We start from the raw sequence: 21,153 nt of genomic DNA, 5'->3' as shown, positions 1-21,153 counted from the left end.
TCAAATCCTTGAACCGGATGATCACCACTTGATTTATTCCCACTCTAGAGGATGGTTCTTCATGAAATTGCCATCTCCCAAACCATCTAGCTCTCTCCCAAATGTTTTGGATGGAATGAGGAGGATGATGCATCTAATAAGCTCATTTTTTATTTCTACCCTCACCTCCACATATTTTGACAATATTGGTCCTGATCTCCATATATATATATATATATATATATATATATATATATATATATATATATATATATATATATACACACACACACACACACACATACATTAGCAATACGACCAACGTAACAAAGATACTATCCTTCCGGAAACAACATTTCGAACCACGAAACTTCTACATCTGAAATGAGGCAAAATATTATTGGATTTAAGTCTGACACACATTTTCAAACAAGCTTTTGATTATGGGCCTCCGACTGTTGGAACTTAGAAGTGTACCTCACGAACAGGCATGGCTCCACCTCGACCTATCCAAAATCCAAGTCTAGGCTCTACCCCAACTTACAATCTTGGACTCACAATGTGGATGAGTGACGCCAACTTCTCCAGCCTAGATAAATACGTGCTCCAATCACCACTTGGTAGAAAGCACATCAGACAAGCAAAAGGGATTGTATCATGTACGAGTAGGCAAACCTTAATTGTTTCCCATATTAACACTATAAATATCTTCTTAATAGGAGGAATCAGTGAACAATCTTACTCTCATTCAGTCGCTCACAAATCACTTCATCACTCTTTTGAGTTTACACACTCTAACTAGGGCTTCAAGAGTCAACGGATTACGATCCTAACTTTTCATTTGTTAATAACAAATCACCACTTCTTTCTAGACTTGGGCGCATCAAATATAACAAATAAAAAATATTCAAAATAACATTGATGCATTTTATTAGGTTCTATATAACTATATAGATTTTTTTGAGTTTTCAAAATTATTGTTAGTGTTGAAAACACCAAAAAAATTGTTAACATTATTTACAAGCTCAACAAGTGTGTTAGCTTGAAGCCGAGCTGGCACTCTTTACGTGCTCTCGGACCATGTGTTAGGCATGGTGCACTGCCAATTTGGCTCCGCTTAGCGCCACTTTGCCAGCTTGGCGAGCGTTGATGTGTCACTCTCGATTTCCATGCTAAACACCATTAAAACGATCTTCCTTCTCCTCTTCTCTGCAAATTACCATTTTATCTCGTCATTTTCACACATTTGTCTGTAATCGCCACACGCTACATCATTTCAGCTGTTACAGCTTGTTTATTTCACTAGTTCGATCAATTTTGCGTAGAATTCAGGTTTTTTATTTTCTCCGATATGGATTCTACAGATGCTAATGATAGCATGATTAGCATCGGCGGAGGAATAAATGCGGAAGAGCTAGATCATGCTCTTATGGTGGAAATGGCATCCACCACCGGTTTGGATTTAGGTTCGGAAGCGGTTTCGGATGATCAGATAACACCTCTTTTGACGCAGCAGCCGGAGAAGCCCAGACTCGATATCTTCTCTGTCTCGTACCCTAAACGGAAAACTAACAAGGTGATTTTCATATATCTTATGCCTAAATGACAATAGAGTAGTAGTTTAACTCGGATTCCTTGGTTATTAATCTGAGTCGACTCTGTTCTTCACATAACTAGAGCTCGCTATTGATGATTTCATTGTTTTCTCCAACACTTAATCATCTGGATTAATTACGGATGTTGCAGGACCAAATTTCGAGATTAACTGAAACGGAAACATCGCCATTTACACAGTTCATAATGTGGTCATGGAGTGGATCTAGATATTCTGGTTTGGTATGCATGGCGTTATCGTCTTCTGTCTACTGTATCATGTCAATTCTTTCTAATGTGTTCTCTGGTTAGTGATTTTCTTCTATGTATTGCTAGAAAAGTGAAATGCATATTTGATTTCGTACAGATTAGAATTCCGTATCCATGAATCATGATAACATCATACTTGATCTGAATCCTTACGATTCCACTTGATTTGTTTTTGTTTTTGTTTTTGTTTAAATTAACAGCTCAAGCAATTCCCCTATTTGAGATAGCATTTACAAGATGCATAATTATCTCAGCATTATCATTCATGTGGTTAAGAAGAACCTCACAGCCATTATTTGGACCTGTAAATGCCACGAGTCTATTTGTTTCAAGAGCTATTACTGGCTCTATTTCTTTAATAACTTTCATCTACTGGTAATTCCTATCCTTAATATTCATGTAACATCAATGTTCATCATAGTGAAAAAAATCTCACATATCTAAATGACATTTCTCTTTTACAGCATTCAGAGATTACCATTATCTGAATCCATGCTCTTGAGCTTTACAATTCCATTAACAGCTTCAATATCTGCAAGATTCATTCTTCATGAGAATCTAAAACTTGCAGAAATAGCAGGTAAAGTAATAATTACATATGACAATTGACAATTGACAAAACACAAAACCTGATTAGAATAACTGACATCTTCTTTCTCAGCCATTGCTTCCAGTTTCTTTGGTGTAATCTTCATCATCAGATCAATGGTCAGCCTGCAAGGTACAGAAGTGAGTTAATAAATCCTTTTGGATCTTTTATTGTCATGAAACTATAAAAGTTCAAAATGACATTTATACCCTTTTACATAACTTATATCTCTGTGATCTTTTGTAGGGAGGTGAACAAGTACATGGAATACATTATTTCTATGTGTTTTTGATTGGTTTATTATCATCATTGACTGGTGGAATGAGCTACTGTTTTATAAGGGCTGGAGCTAAACAGTCTGATCAACCTGTGTAAGTACTAAAATAGGCAATCTACTTTCAACATATTTATCTAAACAAATTTTCTATTTTTTATTTTTATTTTTTTTATTTCAGGGTGACTATATTTTTATTTGGTTTAGTCTCTACTCCTGCTGCAGCAATATGCATGATCACATTTGAAGTAAGATATTCATTTTATAAAAAAATTATATGATTTTGATATTTCTAAATGCAAACTCATATCTTCAATTTTTTTTTCTTGTAGGATTTTGTGCTTCCTAGCTTCTATACTTTATTGCTTATGAGTATACTTGCCATATTGGCGTTTGTTGCTGAGGTGGAATTTTGATTAAATTATGTTTTTATTTTTGCCTTAAAATTTTATATATCTTAAAATATGAGTTTACCAAATTGCAGTTGTTTCTAGCACGTGCGCTTCAACTTGAGAAAACTAGCAAAGTTGCAAATATTCAATACCTTGAGGTACATAAATGTTCCAGAGTTTTTTTATTTTATTATTTTTGTTTACTTTACTTCTTGTTGAATATTATCAGAATGTCACAATTATATTATATAAGAGGGATTTGGAAAATTATGAAAGAATATTTCAGGAAACATAAAGAATCCTTTCTTTTTTTATATTGCACCCATTTCTGTAATGCAAATAATTCACCCAACTTTTTCTGAAAAGTGTTTTTTTTTTTTTTTTTTAGAAGTTCAGCTCCCCTCACCAATAATAACATGAAAAATATATATTCCTCTAAAAGGTTAAATTGACTTAAATAGCAATCAAATCTCATTTTTCTAATCTGGGGTAGTTTTTTTTTTTTTTTCAAAACTGTTTACTATTTGGAAAAAAATTAAATACATTTATTTATATCATGACAGGTGGCATTATCACAGTTATGGGGTATAGCATCATCAAGGGTAACCCCTACATTTGGTGGTTTCATTGGATCCTTCATCATATTCATATCAATTTCTTGCACCATGTATTTAGGGCCCGAAAAAGACATGGAGTGAAGAACCAAAATGACCAATTTAACCCTCTCTATTTTTGTTTTCATCATAACTTGTAATTCTTTTTTTATTTTTTCTAAAAAATCCAAACACATCAAATACTCAAATACCACAAGAAAAGTTTCTTGCCCCTTAAACTATGCTCCAAATAGAGATACTTTTCTCTCACTTTCACATGATTTTTAAAGAAATAAAATCCAACAAATTGTAAATAATTTATATCGAAAGGTATAAAGTATAAACAATAGTGATAAAGTGTACTTTTTTTCGACAAAAACAAAAACACAAATAACAAAACGATAATCCAACTTTAATCGGAATGAGATTGAGAAGAATCATTTGTAGATAACTTTCCATTACTTGTTGCGTATGGGAGGACTGATGATGTCATCATATTCATCCCCATGGCGTAATTGTATGAATATACCATCATAGGGTGATCATATTTACAACCCGGCCCGTATTTGCAAATCCCATAAAGACTATAATACGAACACACGGGTTGACCCTGTATCCAAAAAGTCAAATAGTCAACTTCACAAACACAATTCAAACTCTTGTTAAAAAATTTCAAGTATATTACATTTTTGGTCCCTTAACATTTTTTCTGTCCTTATTTGAGGTTTTTGTAATGTTTTTGGTTTCTATTTCAAATAAAATAACTATTTTACGGTTTGGTAAAAAAAAATAGTCATTTCAATAGGACCAAAAACATTACAAAAATTTTAGATAAGGACCAAAATTAAAATAGTTATTTTATTTGGAATAGAGACCAAAAACAATGTAAAGACTTCAAAAAAGGATCAAAATTCCAATGAAAACCTTTTGGGATCAAAATTGGAAAAATCACCTATTCATAAAGACCAAAAATGTGATTTGAAATTGAGTATAACTTACGGGTCTCAATGGAAGGCCAACCGGGCTCCACCCTTGGGTGGCGGCAGAGGGCGGCAGCATGATCGGAAAGTAAGTTTGAGGGGTCGGATATGGCCATGGTGGTGGACCACCGCCATGGGATGTTGGTTCTAGCGGTGGTTGTGGATGGTGGAACTTGCATGTGACTCCAAATTTACATGATCCGGTTCGTAGATAATGAGAACATGATTTTTGGTCCTAAACACATTTTTTTTTAATTTAAATTTCCAAATGCGTTATTTAAAAAGAAAAAAGAAAAAAGAAAAATGGTACCTGTCGCATAGGTAGCCCGACCATGTTTAACATGACCGGTCCTAAACCACGCCTATCACGGGGGTGATTGTATTTGCATGTCGATCCGTATTTGCAAGTACCCGTCTTCAAAAAATACTGAAAAGGGTAGTTTGGTAATTTCACATAGGTTTTCTTATATTTACTCCCTAGTGTAACTTTTTGTACACTCTAGACATGATTATCATCGTACCATTTGGTAAGACTAGGACTGAACATGACATGAAATCACAGAACAAAACTTTTAAATTACCATATTGCCCTTGTACAAAATAACATGCATCACTTAAAAGAATCAAATAATCAAAAAAATGGAATTAAAATCCAACAAGAGATTGCAAACATTAAACATAAACAAGTAGGATTATGAAGAAACTTACAACACAATCTGGCTCTCCAACTCTTTCTGGGAGGTCACCTCCATGATGATTCATCTGTAAATTAATAAACAAATGAGAATCGAATATAGATCAGAAAGAAAATACCATAAATTTATGATAAAAAACAATAGTTTTTTTTTTTCTTTTTTCTTTTTTACCTGAGCATTGTAAGTTGGATGATTAAACCTACAATTATCACCATAGCCACATGCTCCAGTTCTTAAATAATATATACAATCGGGTTCTCCAGGTCGATCTGGATACACTGTTGAATCAGTTTCATCTTCTTTCCCATCTGAGTGAATTCTCAATCGCCTTATAGCTTCTAAAATCCCAGAATTCAAGTTATAGAAAAAGAAAATTCACATAATTCAAGTTAATAAAGCCTCCGACTAACACAAATTCAACGAATTTACAATCATTTGCTTGTTTTCAGACTGAAATTACAAAAAAAATTAATGTAAAAATCTAGATGCAGGGTATAAACAGAGAAAAATTGGGGGAAATCAAAGTAAAACAGTGGGCGATAACAGAGTTATACAAATGGAAAACGAAATTGAAGCAATCGGGATATGATCGGAGCATACAGACCATTTTTGCTTGAAATTTAAGCAAAATTACTTACGAATGATGTAAAAATTGTAGAAATTAAAACCGAGGAGAATGCATTTTGTACCTTCAATGTTATGATTCAACGAAGAATTTGAGATGGAAGAATTATTCCTCTGAACACGCCGATTTTCCGGCATACCAAAATCTATTATCCAAAAGACAAAACGTATAGAAACAAATTGTTTGCACAGTGTTTCTCTCTGTTCCGTGTGTTCTTCGCCAAAAACCAATCAACGCCTAAAATTAAGTTAAAAACTTTCAATCAAAATCCAGATACTAACGAAACTCCGATATCAGATTTCGATCGATTACAGAAAACCCAAAACAGAAACAAATGGAAATTTATCCGCTGTCGATGATGATGATCAAGTTCAGAGAAAAGATGAAATACAATGAAGAAGACAAGGAAATCTCAACACCACGCTTAGATTTATGAATGATCAATCAATGTAATGAATGGAAAATCTGCCAAAATATTCTTTTTCAAAACAAATCTACGTTCTCTCTCTAGAAATTTTATTCGGAAATTTCAAATTTTGTACCTTCTCGATCTTTGATCATGAAATTCTAGTGTCATTAAGTAAAGTTTGTTTTTCACGTAAATACTGAAATAATGTCGACTAGTAATTGACAAAACTGTCCCTGGAATCCAGGAATCGGGTTCTGCGAATAAACGGGTTTTTAGTAATTTCCTAATGAATTTTATGTATACAAAAGAAGTTATTTTTGTCAATTCTTACGTACATGTTTAATTTGTATTAAAAAATTATTAATTTATATACATAAATGCATATTTTTTTTTTATAAGGATTAAAAAGTAACTGTCAAATAGATAAGAAATATATAAATATGTCATTGTCCTTTTATTAATTTAAGATAAAAGCATGCCGGTGGAAAATATGATTTTTTCTATATATTTTTAATGTGATTAATATAAGCTTTTATTTTTAAAATAATATTATATTGTTTTATGGAAAAATCGTCGCCGTTAAGGCGGGAAAGTGTTCTCCTGGATGAGACGTGGAAGGATCTAGACCGTTTAGCTATGCGACCCCTACGAGACGTTAAGGATCTATAATCTGTTTAAGATTAATAATTAATTTCTCCTAACAAATTACAATATTCAATTTAAGAAATGTTTTAAAAAAATAAGATTGATTATTTAAATCACGATATAAATAAGAAAAGTTAAAATCATATTCATAGTTACAAAAAAAAAAAAATGTCATTTCCTGTGGGGCCCCACTATGTCTAGGGCGATTCAAAAATAATAAATTACATGAAAACAACTTATTTCTAATATGTATATATAATTTTAGAAATCATATTTAAAAAACCTAAAGACGTAAGCTTATATGATTATGTAAGAAGTTAAGAACCTTATAATACTTCCGTTTTCGGATTCTATATTTGTGTATGGGCTTATAAGATAATATTTTAAATATGCGTTTTCTAAAATTAAAATAAAGTGCAAGTACGTTGATTTAACATACAATTTGTTCATTCAAAACAAGTAAAATTTTAATTTAATGGAGTGTTTATTTATAAATTATAATTTTTAGGGACCACAAGGACCAAGATTGGATTTCTTCGGGTGACGTTTCACACCAAACGTAATGGGCATGGGTGCTTCTTACCGCTTTCATTGGTTACACCAAAATGTTGCCAACAGGAATGTGACAATGTGAGTCACCACTCGCCGACCTTCTCCTCCTTTTTTATTTAAAAGGTTAATGTTATAAAACAATAAATAACATGTACTTTTGCTTACTATTTATATTTTAATTATATTTAATAGGTAATTATACATTTCTAAAATCTAATTACACCATTATCATATGCGATATCATGTCACAAGAGATGAAATATCATCGGCAGACAGACCTAGATAAAAAAAATTATGTCATATTGAATGAAATAGTGTATGTCACGTAAGATATCTACTTTAACGGTGCAACCAAAAAAAAAAGGGACATTTAATACAATTAGCGAATAAGTGACCTAAAAAATAAATTATGTATTATTTGTTGTCATCTTATGACATTAATCTTTATCTAAACTATATATTGTTTTTACATGTTAATAACTTATAAGAATAATAAAGATATCGACCACAGACCACTCATCTTATATTATCTTAGGCTGGAGGGAGTGGTGTCACATTCCCCATGAAACCGCAGTGTCATGTATACGTTACGTCACTAATTACCACAAAAGTGTGGTTTCATACCACACACAATGAGTGGTGCCACACTTTGGTTTTTTTGAATTAAATAAAAACTATATTTTTAATAAAAACCATTCATTTCATTACTTCAAAATAAAAATAACATTACATTTCATTGCCTAAAGAAAAATCTTACAAACTTCAAAAAAAAAAACACAAGAAATTTTAAACCTACAAACTTAAAAAAAACATACATTAAACGATTAAAAATAAACATACTACATGAAGTCGTCCTCCGAGAACTCGTCTTCCGGGTAGACCTGGCAATCCGTGTCTGCGTGTCGTGTATTCGTGTCAGACACGAATTTACACGACACAAATTTGTTAAACACGAACACGACACAAATTATAAAACGTGTTTGCGATATCAAACACGAACACGACACGTAAAAAATTCGTGTGACACGTGACACGACACGAATATACACGTTTTTCAGCCGTGTTACACGAAAACACGAATAGACACATTTTTAATGGCTATTTTTAAGCTATGGCTATAAACTAATTATTGAATTTTACGAAATTGGTCACTAATATATTATAAATATAAAATTTAACCCTAAAGTATATATGTTTGTATACGTGTTTATGTAACGCCCGCAGATTCGGGCTAGTCAATTTAGAGACAATAAGCGTCAAAAATGACTTTTTGATAGAAGGTTATTTAGAATAAATAATCTTAACCAAGTTATAGTATATGTCAAAAGGGTTCCGTACATATAAGGAACGCTGAAATCTGAGATAACGAATAAGTAATGACCTGTCGAAGTTTTACGGCAAAACCGGCAAGACACCGGGAATCGTAAAAAGTGATTTTTTGATAAACTACTTTTTAGCCTTAAATGTCTAAATGAAAGTTGTAGTAAACATTAAACCGAGAACATACATAAAAAGAACGCCCAAATCTGACTTCGTATGAGGAAGTTATGATTTTTCTAAGATTTATCATAGTAGTGCACAGCCCGAAATTCGAATTTTAGATCGGTCGATTTTTAGCCAAAATAATCTAAACGAGAAATGAAGATATTGTTAATAGGAGTTAAACGATAAAAAGACAGTCGAAAACGGAGCTCGTATGCGAAAGATATGGACGAAACTTAGTCCTACTCTTCAAGCGCGGCGAATTCGATACAGTTTTGTAATTCTCAGATAGAATGAGAATTAGCCGACGGGGTCTAAATGAAAGTTGTAGTACTCGTAAATACCAACGCGTGGATATAAAGAATGTCGAGAATAGAGCTCGTATGTTAAAGATATGGACGAAACTTGGTCCATACTCTTCGAGCGCGATAAATTCGATACAGTTTTGTAAATATGAGATAGAATGAGAATTAGCCGAAGGCGTCTAAATGAAAATTGTAGTAATCGTAAATACCAACATCTGGATATAAAGAACGTAGAAAACGGAGCTCGTACGCGGAAGATACGAACGAAACTTAGGGTCTACTCTACGATAAAACCCCTATAAATAAAGGATGAATCCTTCATATTTTCTTCACACCATAAGCCTTTCTTTCTCTCTCTAACTTCTCTCTAGACTCCCAAAACACCTATAAATCCTTAGTAACCTCAAGTTGCTAGAGGAAAGACCCGGAGTGCCCGAAGGCTCTGAGAAAAAGAGCTTTTCGGCTCAGAAGCACTGCTCCAGCGGAACCCGGTTTTTAGCAAAACCCGCTGTAAGTGAGATATGTCTACCCTACTTTAAATATAGCTTATATTTAAATATAATATCGTTATTATGAACCTATAAATAAGATTTATCAGTGATTCAAAGTTATTATACTGATTCATCTACTTACGGGGATGATGTCTAGGCTGTGATTTAGTGAGGTGTTTAAAGTGGGATTTCCAAACAGTATACTTCGTATACCAAATGGACCCTACCTCCGATATGATCCTACCTGGTTGTTACTTACTTGATAGATCATGAAGTAGACTCTGAGTTAATGACGAATCTAGACTAATAATTAGTCGCAATAAATATTAGACTAAAATCTAGTGGTAATAATACTAGGTTTCGTCGAAGGAAATCATATTGTTAATGTAACATCCCAATTTTCAGGTCCAAAAATTTCTTTTTAATTAACAGACTCATAAAAACATTCATAAGAAAATACTGTGAAAACACATTATCTCATAAACAATGTATCATGTCTGAAAACCCAAGTCATAAAATAATAACATATCTGAGTATAATCCCAGAAAGCTTCATGCGAAAATCATGTGTGTGTGTGTGTGATGCGATGCTACGCCGCCGGCTCCTTCCCCTTAGACGAAGAGGTACCTGAAACCAAAACCAAAACCGTAAGCACAAAGCTTAGTGAGTTCCCCCATCATACCACATACCATACAATATCCTCGGTATCTTTCAACCGGTAATCATCGTCGGTATCTTTCAACCGGTAATCCTCATCGGTATCTTTCAACCGGTAATCATCAGCGGTATCTTTCAACCGGTAATCATCATCGGTATCTTTCAACCGGTAACCATCATCGGTATCTTTCAACCGGTAATCCTCATCGGTATCTTTCAACCGGTAACTGGGGACTATTCCACCCCCTACCACTAGCATACAACAACAAGATATAAACATACAGTCAGGCATATCCGGGTACTGACCTACCCTTCGGTCCTAAGGACCGCTACCAGGGAAACCAATCCCTACCATACACGTAACATATCATACAAATAAAACTCATGACCAAAGCATGTAACCAAACCAAGATAATTATCACAAAGACAATCATCTCCTAAATACGCCTCTTTGGTGGGCCGACATTGTGGCCTTAGACCCACCCCTACTGGAAGGTAACTCACCTCGTGCAAGAAGCTGCTGATAATCTGTGCGGGAAACCTCCATCCGCTGCTGCTCCGGAAATCCTCCGGCTACAATCCCCACAAACACTCAGTTAGAAACTGATATCTACTCTTAGGGTAAAATGACCATTTTACCCCCAACCAAGTCCAAGTCAAAGTCAACTTCCAGTTGACCCGACTCGCCGAGTTGGGCCGTCAACTCGTCGAGTCCCTTCCTTTTACTCGTCCTTATCCACGACTCGACTCGTCGAGTTTGGTAATGACTCGACGAGTTCCCCTTCCTTACGAACATCAATGAACCTTCAACCGACTCGCCGAGCCGTATGAACACTAGTCGAGTTCACCTTCAACTGATGAACACGTCCTGACCTTGACTCGCCGAGTTGTATGAACAACTCGTCGAGTTCATCTTCAAACATAAGGAGATTGCCTTGGACTCGCCGAGTCTGTTCTAGCACTCGTCGAGTCCCATGAACTCCAGGTCTAAAATTAAGTCCAGTGCGTTAGGTCACTCTTTCTGTACTGTTACAACCTTTCTAACGCCCAACTGAGTCCTTTTGACCCTCAACAGAAATGGGACTCAAAGCCTTGGACTCGTCGAGTCCCAAGAACGGACTCGCCGAGTCGATAACGTCCACACCCAAAATCCTCGATTTCTGATGTACAACACTTGACCAAAAGATAGATCTAGGCTCCTTTAATCGTTCTAGCACGTAAAGTTACAAACTTTACGTGCATGCATGGGACTTTGAGCTCAAAAGGACATAAAATAAGCTCTAGTGTTGCATGGGGCCTTCCTTGGGTGCAAAAGCAACCCAAATCTGCCTTGTGACTCTCCCCAAGTGCTAGATCCGAAGTCTTTACCCCCAACCATGTTTTCAATCATGGTTGACTACCTCATATGGCTTAAAAAAGCCGTAAATCTCCCCAAAAAGGGATGTATCAAATGAAAGAGCAAGGTACAGACTTTATACCTCTCAAAGACTGCAAATGATGAACCAAACTCGAATCCTTCAGTTCCCTCTTGATCCTTCTATGCTCTTCCTTCTTCCTTGAGGTCAAAACCCACAAGAATCACTCAAAAGCCTTAAATCTTGCACCAAAACACTTAGGTTTTTCTATGGAGGGTTTCTGGGAGCATAAAGGGGCGATGGAGGCTGTATAATGTTGTTTAAATAGGGTGCAAACCCTCATATTAGGGTTTTGTCCAGACAGAGCCTACTCGTCGAGTCTGGGACCCGACTCGACGAGTCCATCACTTAAATCTTGCGTCTCATCCCGCTTCTACTCGGCGAGTTGGTCCTTCAACTCGCCGAGTCCAAGGCCAAAAATGCAAAATACTTAAATAAAAATACATACCAAGAACCAGGTGCTACAAATCTCCCCCACTTATTTTAGACTTCGTCCTCGAAGTCTGCTGCTCGATCCTGGAACAGCTCTGGGTAATGCTCCATCATCTCATCCACCGGCTCCCAAGTCCATTCTGAGCCCTTCCGGTGCTGCCATTGCACCTTTACCAGCTCAACCCTCTTGTTCCTCAGATCCTTCGACTTCCGGTCAAGGATTGCTACAGGTCGCTCAATGTAATTCAGGCTGTCATCAACCTGAATATCCTCTAAGGGTACTACTGTTGAGTCGTCCACCAGGCACTTCCGCAGCTAAGAGACGTGGAAAGTGTTGTGGATCTGACTGAGTTCTGCTGGCAGATCCAACCTATAAGCCACCTTGCCCACCCGGGCTATAACCCTGAAGGGTCCAATATACCTGGGACCCAACTTGCCCTGCTTCCTGAATCGGATGACGCCCTTCCATGGCGACACCTTCAGGAGAACCATATCCCCGACCTGAAACTCCAGGTCCGATCGGCGCTTGTCGGCATAACTTTTCTGCCGACTCTGAGCGGTCTGAAGCCTGCTCCGAACTTGCTGAATCCTCTCTTTCGTCTTGAGCACCACTTCGGCGCTCCCCATGACCCTTTGGCCAACCTCACCCCAACATATCGGGGTTCTGCACTTCCTCCCGTATAACATCTCGAAGGGAGGACGGTCAATACTCGCATGATAGCTATTATTATACGAGAACTTCGCCAACGGAAGGTAGGTATCCCAGCTACCTCCGAAGTCTAAAACACATGCCCGCAGCATATCCTCTAATGTATGGATGGTCCGCTCGCTCTGACCATCCGTCTGCGGGTGAAAGGCGGTGCTAAAATGCAGACGAGTACCCAGCTCGTCATGAAACTTCTTCCAAAACCTGGAAGTGAACCGCACATTCCTGTCTGAAATCACCGAAACTGGCACCCCGTGCCGCGCCACTACCTCCCTGATATAGATATCGGCCAACCTTTCGGCCGAAATACTTTCCTGAATCGGGATAAAATGGGCGCTCTTGGTCAATCGATCGACGATGACCCAAATCGAATCCACTCCCCGCGCGGTCCTGGGAAGCTTTGTGATAAAATCCATCGTAATGTCCTCCCATTTCCACAGCGGAATATCCAACGGCTGCATCTTGTCGTGTGGCCTCTGGTGCTCGGCCTTGACCTTCCTGCAGGTCAAGCACCGCTCCATGTACCATGCTACATCCCGCTTCATGCAGGGCCACCAATAGTCAGGACGAAGATCTCTGTACATCTTCGTTGCTCCGGGATGGATAGAAAATCTGGATTTGTGTGCCTCCTCCATCAGGATCTGGCGCACGCCTCCATGATAAGGGACCCACACCCTACGGTGAAGATTCAACAACCCTCGGCTATCATAGTCGAAGGAGGAAACCTGCCCCACAATCCGCTCGCTCTTCCGATGTTCCTCCTTCCTGGCCTCCTGTTGGGCCTCCCGAATCTGCTCCAACAGCGGAGTCACCACTGTCATCCTCAGACAAATATCCCTGATCGGCGCTGCCTTGCGGCTAAGCGCGTCGGCCACCACATTGGCCTTCCCTGGGTGGTAGAGGATCTCACAGTCATAATCCTTTACCACATCAAGCCACCGACGCTGCCTCATATTCAGATTTGGCTGGTCTATGAGATACCTCAGGCTCTTGTGGTCCGTGTAAATCGTACAACGAACCCCATAGAGGTAATGACGCCAAATCTTGAGGGCGAACACAACGGCCCCCAGCTCCAAATCATGCGTCGGGTAGTTCGCCTCGTGAGGCTTCAGCTGCCTCGAAGCGTAAGCAATGACATGCCCCCTCTGCATCAATACTGCGCCCAAACCCAAGATGGACGCATCACATTACACGACGAAATCCTCCATGCCCTCTGGCAGGGCTAAGATTGGTGCCTCGCACAATCTCTGTCTTAGTGTCTCGAATGCGGCCTGCTGCTCAGGCCCCCAGCGAAAGACCACGGCTTTCCTCGTCAGCCTGGTTAGGGGCACGACTATCTTGGAGAAGTCCTGAATGAATCTCCGATAGTAGCCTGCCAATCCCAGAAAGCTCCGAATCTCAGATGGAGACCTTGGAACCTCCCAACTCATCACGACCTCCACTTTGGCTGGATCTACCGAAATCCCGTTCTGGTTGACAAGGTACCCAAGAAACTGCACCTCGCGCAACCAGAACTCACACTTGGAGAACTTAGCATACAAGCTCTCCCTCCTCAAAGTCTCCAAAATCTCTCGCATATGCTCCTCATGCTGCTCTCGCGTCTTGGAGTAAACCAAGATGTCATCGATGAATACTATCACAGACCGATCCAACATCGGTCTGCACACACGGTTCATGAGATCTATGAACGCGGCAGGAGCGTTGGTGAGCCCGAAAGGCATCACCACAAACTCATAGTGACCATAACGCGTCCGAAATGCCGTCTTCTGCACATCCTCCTCTCTGACCCTCATCTGATGATACCCTGAACGCCCGAAAGGCATCACCACAAACGCCCGATGCGACCCGTCCTTCTTCTTCACAAACAGAATCGGGGCTCCCCAGGGAGAACTACTCGGTCTAATGAATCCCTTGTCTAACAGCTCCTGCAGCTGTGTAGACAACTCCTGCATCTCAGGAGGAGCCAACCAATACGGTGCCTTGGCTACCGGAGCCGCACCAGGGACTAGGTCGATCCTGAACTCCACCTGTCGCTCCGGAGGTATTCCAGGCAACTCCTCGGGGAATACGTCCGCAAACTCTCGTACTACGGGCACATCGCCCACCGTCGCCCTACCTGCCTCCCGGGTATCCATAACATAGGCGACATAACCTGCGCAACCCTGCTGGAGGTAGCGCCTAGCCCTTGCTGCCGAACATAAAGCTGGTCCTCGTTGTGGCCCTTCGCCCTGAACCACCAGCTCTCCCCCACTAGGGGTCCTAATCCGTACTGACTGTTGCGCGCAGTCTATCACTGCCCCATTGGGGCTCAACCAATCCATACCAATAATAACCTTGTTCCCCCGCAAAGGTATGGGAACCAGGTCCACCAGGTAACGTTCCTCAAACAGCCTCAAAACACAATCCCGGTAGACCTCTGACGCTCGTACCAACCGATCGTCCGCAATCTCGACCTCTAGAGGGCAATCCAACATGCCCGAAGACTCCGGAAACTTCTTGCTAAGCGCAAGAGAGACAAACGATCGGGTAGCACCCGAATCAAACAATACCTGAACTGGAATACCGTTCACATGGAACGATCCTAACCAGCGCGCATACATAACATATCAGCATTACAGCAACATATCATAAAAGCATAAACAAGAAGTCATACCCGTCACCACATCGGGTGCAGCGCGTGCCTCCTCGGATGTCTGCTGAAATGCTCGGCTCCGAACCACTGGAGCCTCCAACTTGGCCTTCCGGCCATCCACAACCCGTGTTGTCGCTGGAGTCGGGGCCACTGCTGCTGTCAATCTAGGGCAATTGGCCTTTTTATGGCCCTTCTGATTGCAATGAAAGCAAATCAAGTCTGATATCTGAATCGCAGGAGTAGGGGCAGTGCAATCTCTGCCAAAATGCCCAACCTTGCCACACTTATAGCAGCCTGAACCCGGCCCAGTGCGACAAGCTCCCTCGTGTGACCGACCGCATTTCCCACAGCGGTCCCGCCCTGACTGGCCTTTCGGCCTACCATCGGATCCCTTGGGCTTCTTCCCCGAAGCCCCCGTCGCCAGCCCCTCCGCTGCTTTCCTCTTCTGGATGTGCTCCAGATCAATCTCCCTCTCCCTAGCCCTGGCAATCATGGAATCCAGGGTAGGGCAAGCTGAGAAACTGACATGCTCCCGGATGTCAGCTCGTAACATATCATGGTAGCGGGTCCTCCTCATGTCCTCATCACCCGCATACTGGGGGACCAACAATGCCCTCTCTCGAAACTTGGCGGTGATCACCGCCACAGTCTCTGTAGTCTGTCTCATGTCCAAGAACTCCCTGGCCAGCTGCTGAAGCTCCACAGCTGGCGCAAACTCCGCCCTAAACCGGGTCACAAAATCCGGCCATGTCATAGCCTTAACAGCCGAGGCTCCCAGAGAGTCACCAACCGACTCCCACCAATCTCTGGTCCTGTCTCTCAAGCATCCTGCTGCATACCTCACCTTCGACCCCTCGGGGCAAAAGCTAGTCAACTGTGCAGACTCAATATCTGCAATCCATCGTCTGGAAGAAATGGGGTCCTTCGCCCCATGGAAATCCGGCGCACCGCTCCCTCGGAAGTCCTTGAAGGACAGTGTGCGCGATCCTGACTGGCTGGCCGCCATGTCACTCCTGAATGCCCTGAGGCGATCCTCCATCAACTCAATGATCCCTTCCTTGATCGACCCGAAGATAACCGGCGTCGCATCAAGGATACCCCTCGTGATCTCGGACGCGATGAACTCGCGTAACCCATCATCCACATGCTCGGATCCTGCGCCCGAGCCCGATCCTGACCCAGATCCTGAACCTCCTGCTCCATGTCGCGTGACCACCATTTTGAAAATAAACGTACGAATGTCAGGGTCACATATACTCTCGGAGGTCTCGCACACTTTCCAAGTTTCCAGGTTCCATCTAGGCCCTCCTTGATTCGAGTACGGGTCCTCTGCTTTCAGTAGTACGGGCCCATACTACCTTCCACATCTACCCGTACTTTCCTCAAGAATTGAGTCGACTTCACCAAGTCCCTTTTCCCGATACCCTTGTCACTGACCTCGTCCTAGGCTTTCCTAGGGCACTCTCCGACCTACCCTCCGCCATCAGCTGCACTAGGAGTCCCCACCACTTCCCCCTAACTAACTTGCGGATACTGTTACATATCCGTTCCTTAGCTAGTTGAAGATGGCCAGAACCCCCATAGCACAAAGCAAGCAGCATTCATGCATTGGGTAACCAAATCAGGCATAACCTATACAGGCCATCCTACTGCTGACTAAACAGTCCTAGCATACAGCTCATACAACAGGCATATAAGGCATCCTCCTAGATCTTTAGCCCTAACTAGCATGCAATTCTCAGAATCATATATCAGGCACACAAGGCATCCTCCTAGATCCTTAGTCCTATTCTAGCATGCAGTTTTCTGAATCAAAACCATATAGCATAACATATCAAGTATGGGTATCTTGGGGAAAACTTACTTGAGCCCGGCCGGTCACATGCATCACACACTTTGTCTTTCTTAAAATCCTTTCATTTAGATTTTAGAAAACCATTTTCCTTGTAAAAACCTTTTAGCCCCTCAGTTTGAGTCCAGACACCCCCGAGGGTGTGTCCGAATCCCTCAAACCAGGGCTCTGATACCAACTTGTAACATCCCAATTTTCAGGTCCAAAATTTTCTTTTTAATTAACTGACTCATAAAAACATTCATAAGAAAATACTGTGAAAACACATCATCTCATAAACAATGTATCATGTCTGAAAACCCAAGTCATAAAATAATAACATATCAGAGTACAATCCCAGAAAGCTCCATGCGGAAATCATGTGTGTGTGTGTGATGCGATGTGTGACAATCCGAAATTTTTATCTTATACACTTATTCAAATCAATGAAGGTTAGACTCGTTTTTGCTATTTTCAAGCACTATTTAGAGTCAAGAAGAGTGTTTAAAACCTAGTATAATCAAGGTATGAGTCGTGGGATGAGTTTTGAGAGTGTAACAACTTGAAAATGAGCCAAACACTCCAACATATGGAGTGTGCAGCCACACACTTGTGTGTACGGCCACACACAAGAGTGTGCGGCCACACACCCATCCCAACTGCACACTCTCCCATACATATACTACACTTGTCATTTTTGAACACTTTTCCACTTCTTCAAAGCTAGAACTCGAAATCCTCTCAAGTATCATCCAAATCTTCATCTTGATCTTCATAAAAGGTAATAATCCTTCCTTTTATTTGTTGATATACGACCCTAACTAGCCTTTTCCCTTGGTTTGATCCATGAGAACATCCATTTTTAGTCAAGAACACCAAGAACACGAACTAGTTTTGGACCTTAATCACCCTTTCAAGCCTCTATAATGTGTATACACTTATCATAACTTGTTATATGCTAAGGACACTTGATGATATGCTAGAAAAACACGATTTTATCATCTTCATAAAGGGTGTGCGGCCGCACACACCCTTTTTAGGTCCAAAATGGCAATGAACTCCATATAAGGCTAAAGCATGAAGTAAGAAACCTTCCTAGATGAGTCCTAAAGCCTTAAAACACGTTTTGGCACATTTCATAGGGAGTGTGCGGCCGCACACACACCCTGGCCGCACACACACAAATAGTGTGCATTTTGACCATACACTCCCTTGTATAGCCATATACCCCTTATATACAATCATATATGGTTGTAACGCTTCAAAATAAGTGTTTACTAGTCCCTAAGGTGGTTAAAAGTCACTAATTAGTTGTTATAAGAACTAATTATATTCATATATGTATCATTATATGTTAAATAGGATCCGCGTGTGTGCTCAAGTCTTCACTTGCCACTTAGCATCCTATACAATCCGTTCATCCAAACCACTCACTACAGGTGAGTTCATACCCCTTAATTAACCTTTTAAATGTTTTTAAATGCTTTTATGGGGGGGGGGGAATACAAGTTGAACAATTATAGTTATTATATCAATCACATGTGATTAATAACTACCAAACAAGTGGATTTCTTACTTTTCAAACTGTGTTACCAAACTGTTTTACTTCAAACTGTTTTACAAACTCTTTTATATACCAAATGCTTTTATCAAACTCTTGTACATGTCAAATATTGTTACTTAAACTCTTTTAAACTTATATTCTATTAAATATGTATCTATATAGATATAGTTATATAAGTAGGATTGAAAGGACTTAGGACTGATAGCTCACCTTACTTCCTGTTCCTTGTTTGGTTGTGGACTTAGGGTATCAGGGTTATTTGTCCGAAGGTCGTTTGAATCCTAGTTATATATTATGTATATGTATATAGATATAAAAGGTTACTTCTTTCATTCTGTTCAATACCTTTGGGTAGCAAAGGTATACACAAACATGTTCATATATACAAACAACATTACTAGTAAGCTATAATAGGTATAGTTTAGGGAGATACTAATACTATTACTAGATCAATGAAACATACAATGAGTCAGTTCATACATGAGTCGTAATACATAGTGATGAGAAACAAACATAATACATAGTGATGAGCAACAAACATAATACATAGTGATGAGAAACAAACATAATACATAGTGATGAGAATCAAACAATACATTACAGAGAGAACATACATACAGGCTAGACAGAGGAAGAACACACAATACAGCTAGCACATACATTACATATACATTACTTCAGTTATGTGAGCCACGTAACCGGGCATGGCACTACCTTCCATGACCGTTTTTGTATCCAAAGTCTCCTTAAGTGGGGAGCGTATGAGTTTGTGTATAGATCTATACTGGATTGACTATCCTACACCTTGCTGCTCGCTACAGTGGGACTTGCAAGTCTACGGGTGCCAAACGTCATTTCTTACGACGTCTTACATCGTCGTTTTTCTATGAGTCGGTAGCAGGATACAGGCCGATCACATGGTACTTTAAATAACAATTGGTTTAAGGTAGTTAGTACAGCAGTAGTTACTTAATACAACACTACAGTACTATCTCATTTTCCCATTACATTCACTTTGTGAACATTCACACAATGAACATTAATGTAAAAACTATATTTTTGGTTATTGATAGTCAGAATTGGGAAAATACATACTCTTACAAGAGACACACACACAGATACTAGATGCCTTGGTAGAAGGCTACTTTTAGTAGGAAACATAGGGTTTTCTAGGAGAGTTCAAACAATTACAAACTTTTACAAACTTATTCAATTATAGACTTACAAACGCTTTCATACAAATACAGACATTAATATACTTATGATCTCACCAGCTTTAAAGCTGATAAACTCTTTCAAAATAACTTGTATTCTCAGGTCACCAGTAGACAGGTACCGGTGCCAGGTTTGGAGAAGATGGAGCTCGTTCCAGACTCATCTTTTATTTTGATGTATATTTTTGGTGTCTATATAACTTGACAGAACACACTTGTATGAAATTATATTATTAATGCAATGGATGATGTTGTTGCTTGTTTACTACTTTGCATTGTTGTGATACTGAATATGACGTCCTCCACCCCCGAACGTTTCCGTCGTTCCGGTTTTGGGGTGTGACAGATTGGTATCAGAGCTTTGTTTATAGTGAATCGAGTGTATCAACCCATAAAAGATATACGAACTATAAACACAGCGGGATTAAAATACTCTAATAAAGAGTTTATACTTTTAAATAATAAAATATTTAACCAAGTATACATACCTGCATTCATACTAAAATCAGTGTCACTAGGACAGAACAAAAGTATTACGATTGTTGGACAGCACAGGTAGACTGAGAGACATATAGTCAAAGCTGGGAAGATATAGCCTGATCAACTATATTATCCGAGGGTTGACTAGCATGTGCCTAAATGTGGTTGTGAGGTTGCAACAAGTCTAAAAACTTACCAACACTACTACAATGAGAACATAGAACAGAACATAAACTTAAAATACTATAGGAGTATTTTGTATTATGATAATTCTTATCTGAGAACTAAAAAGGTCCTTATTAGTATGTCAATAGTTGTTAAGTGGATACACTAAGGTTATATGTACCT

At 39.6% G+C, this 21,153-nt stretch overlaps 2 protein-coding genes across 3 annotated transcripts; one reads left to right on the top strand and one right to left on the bottom strand.

Annotated features, from left to right (window-relative positions):
- The first annotated feature begins 1,175 nt into the window (after positions 1–1,175).
- LOC145124989 (uncharacterized) lies at positions 1,176–3,956 on the top strand. Its single transcript, XM_079060472.1, has 10 exons — positions 1,176–1,555; positions 1,726–1,879; positions 2,043–2,217; positions 2,307–2,422; positions 2,504–2,571; positions 2,678–2,802; positions 2,887–2,953; positions 3,038–3,109; positions 3,190–3,255; positions 3,661–3,956. The coding sequence occupies exons 1-10, from the start codon at positions 1,331–1,333 to the stop codon at positions 3,793–3,795; spliced, it is 1,203 nt and encodes a 400-aa protein (XP_078916598.1). The 5' UTR covers positions 1,176–1,330; the 3' UTR covers positions 3,796–3,956.
- Positions 3,957–3,983: 27 nt separating this feature from the next.
- Positions 3,984–6,665, bottom strand: LOC145124990 (zinc finger CCCH domain-containing protein 3-like). 2 transcript variants are annotated; one of them, XM_079060473.1, is made up of 7 exons: positions 6,533–6,665; positions 6,055–6,227; positions 5,537–5,703; positions 5,379–5,432; positions 4,981–5,097; positions 4,690–4,905; positions 3,984–4,300 (listed from the first exon to the last, which is right to left on the bottom strand). In XM_079060473.1, exons 2-7 carry the CDS (start codon positions 6,125–6,127, stop codon positions 4,103–4,105), a joined length of 825 nt encoding a protein of 274 aa, XP_078916599.1. In that variant the 5' UTR covers positions 6,128–6,227; positions 6,533–6,665; the 3' UTR covers positions 3,984–4,102. The 2 variants fall into 2 exon arrangements, with proteins under 2 accessions (XP_078916599.1, XP_078916600.1); XM_079060474.1 differs by lacking the exon at positions 6,533–6,665 and adding an exon at positions 6,382–6,526.
- Positions 6,666–21,153: the final 14,488 nt, after the last annotated feature.

This window comes from Lactuca virosa, chromosome 7 (assembly GCF_052849685.1).
Source record: "Lactuca virosa cultivar CGN04683 chromosome 7, Lactuca_virosa_CGN04683_v6, whole genome shotgun sequence".
Taxonomy (NCBI): Eukaryota; Viridiplantae; Streptophyta; class Magnoliopsida; order Asterales; family Asteraceae; genus Lactuca; species Lactuca virosa.
Note: the sequence above shows the minus strand (reverse complement) of the source record. Positions and strands in the feature narration are given on the sequence as shown.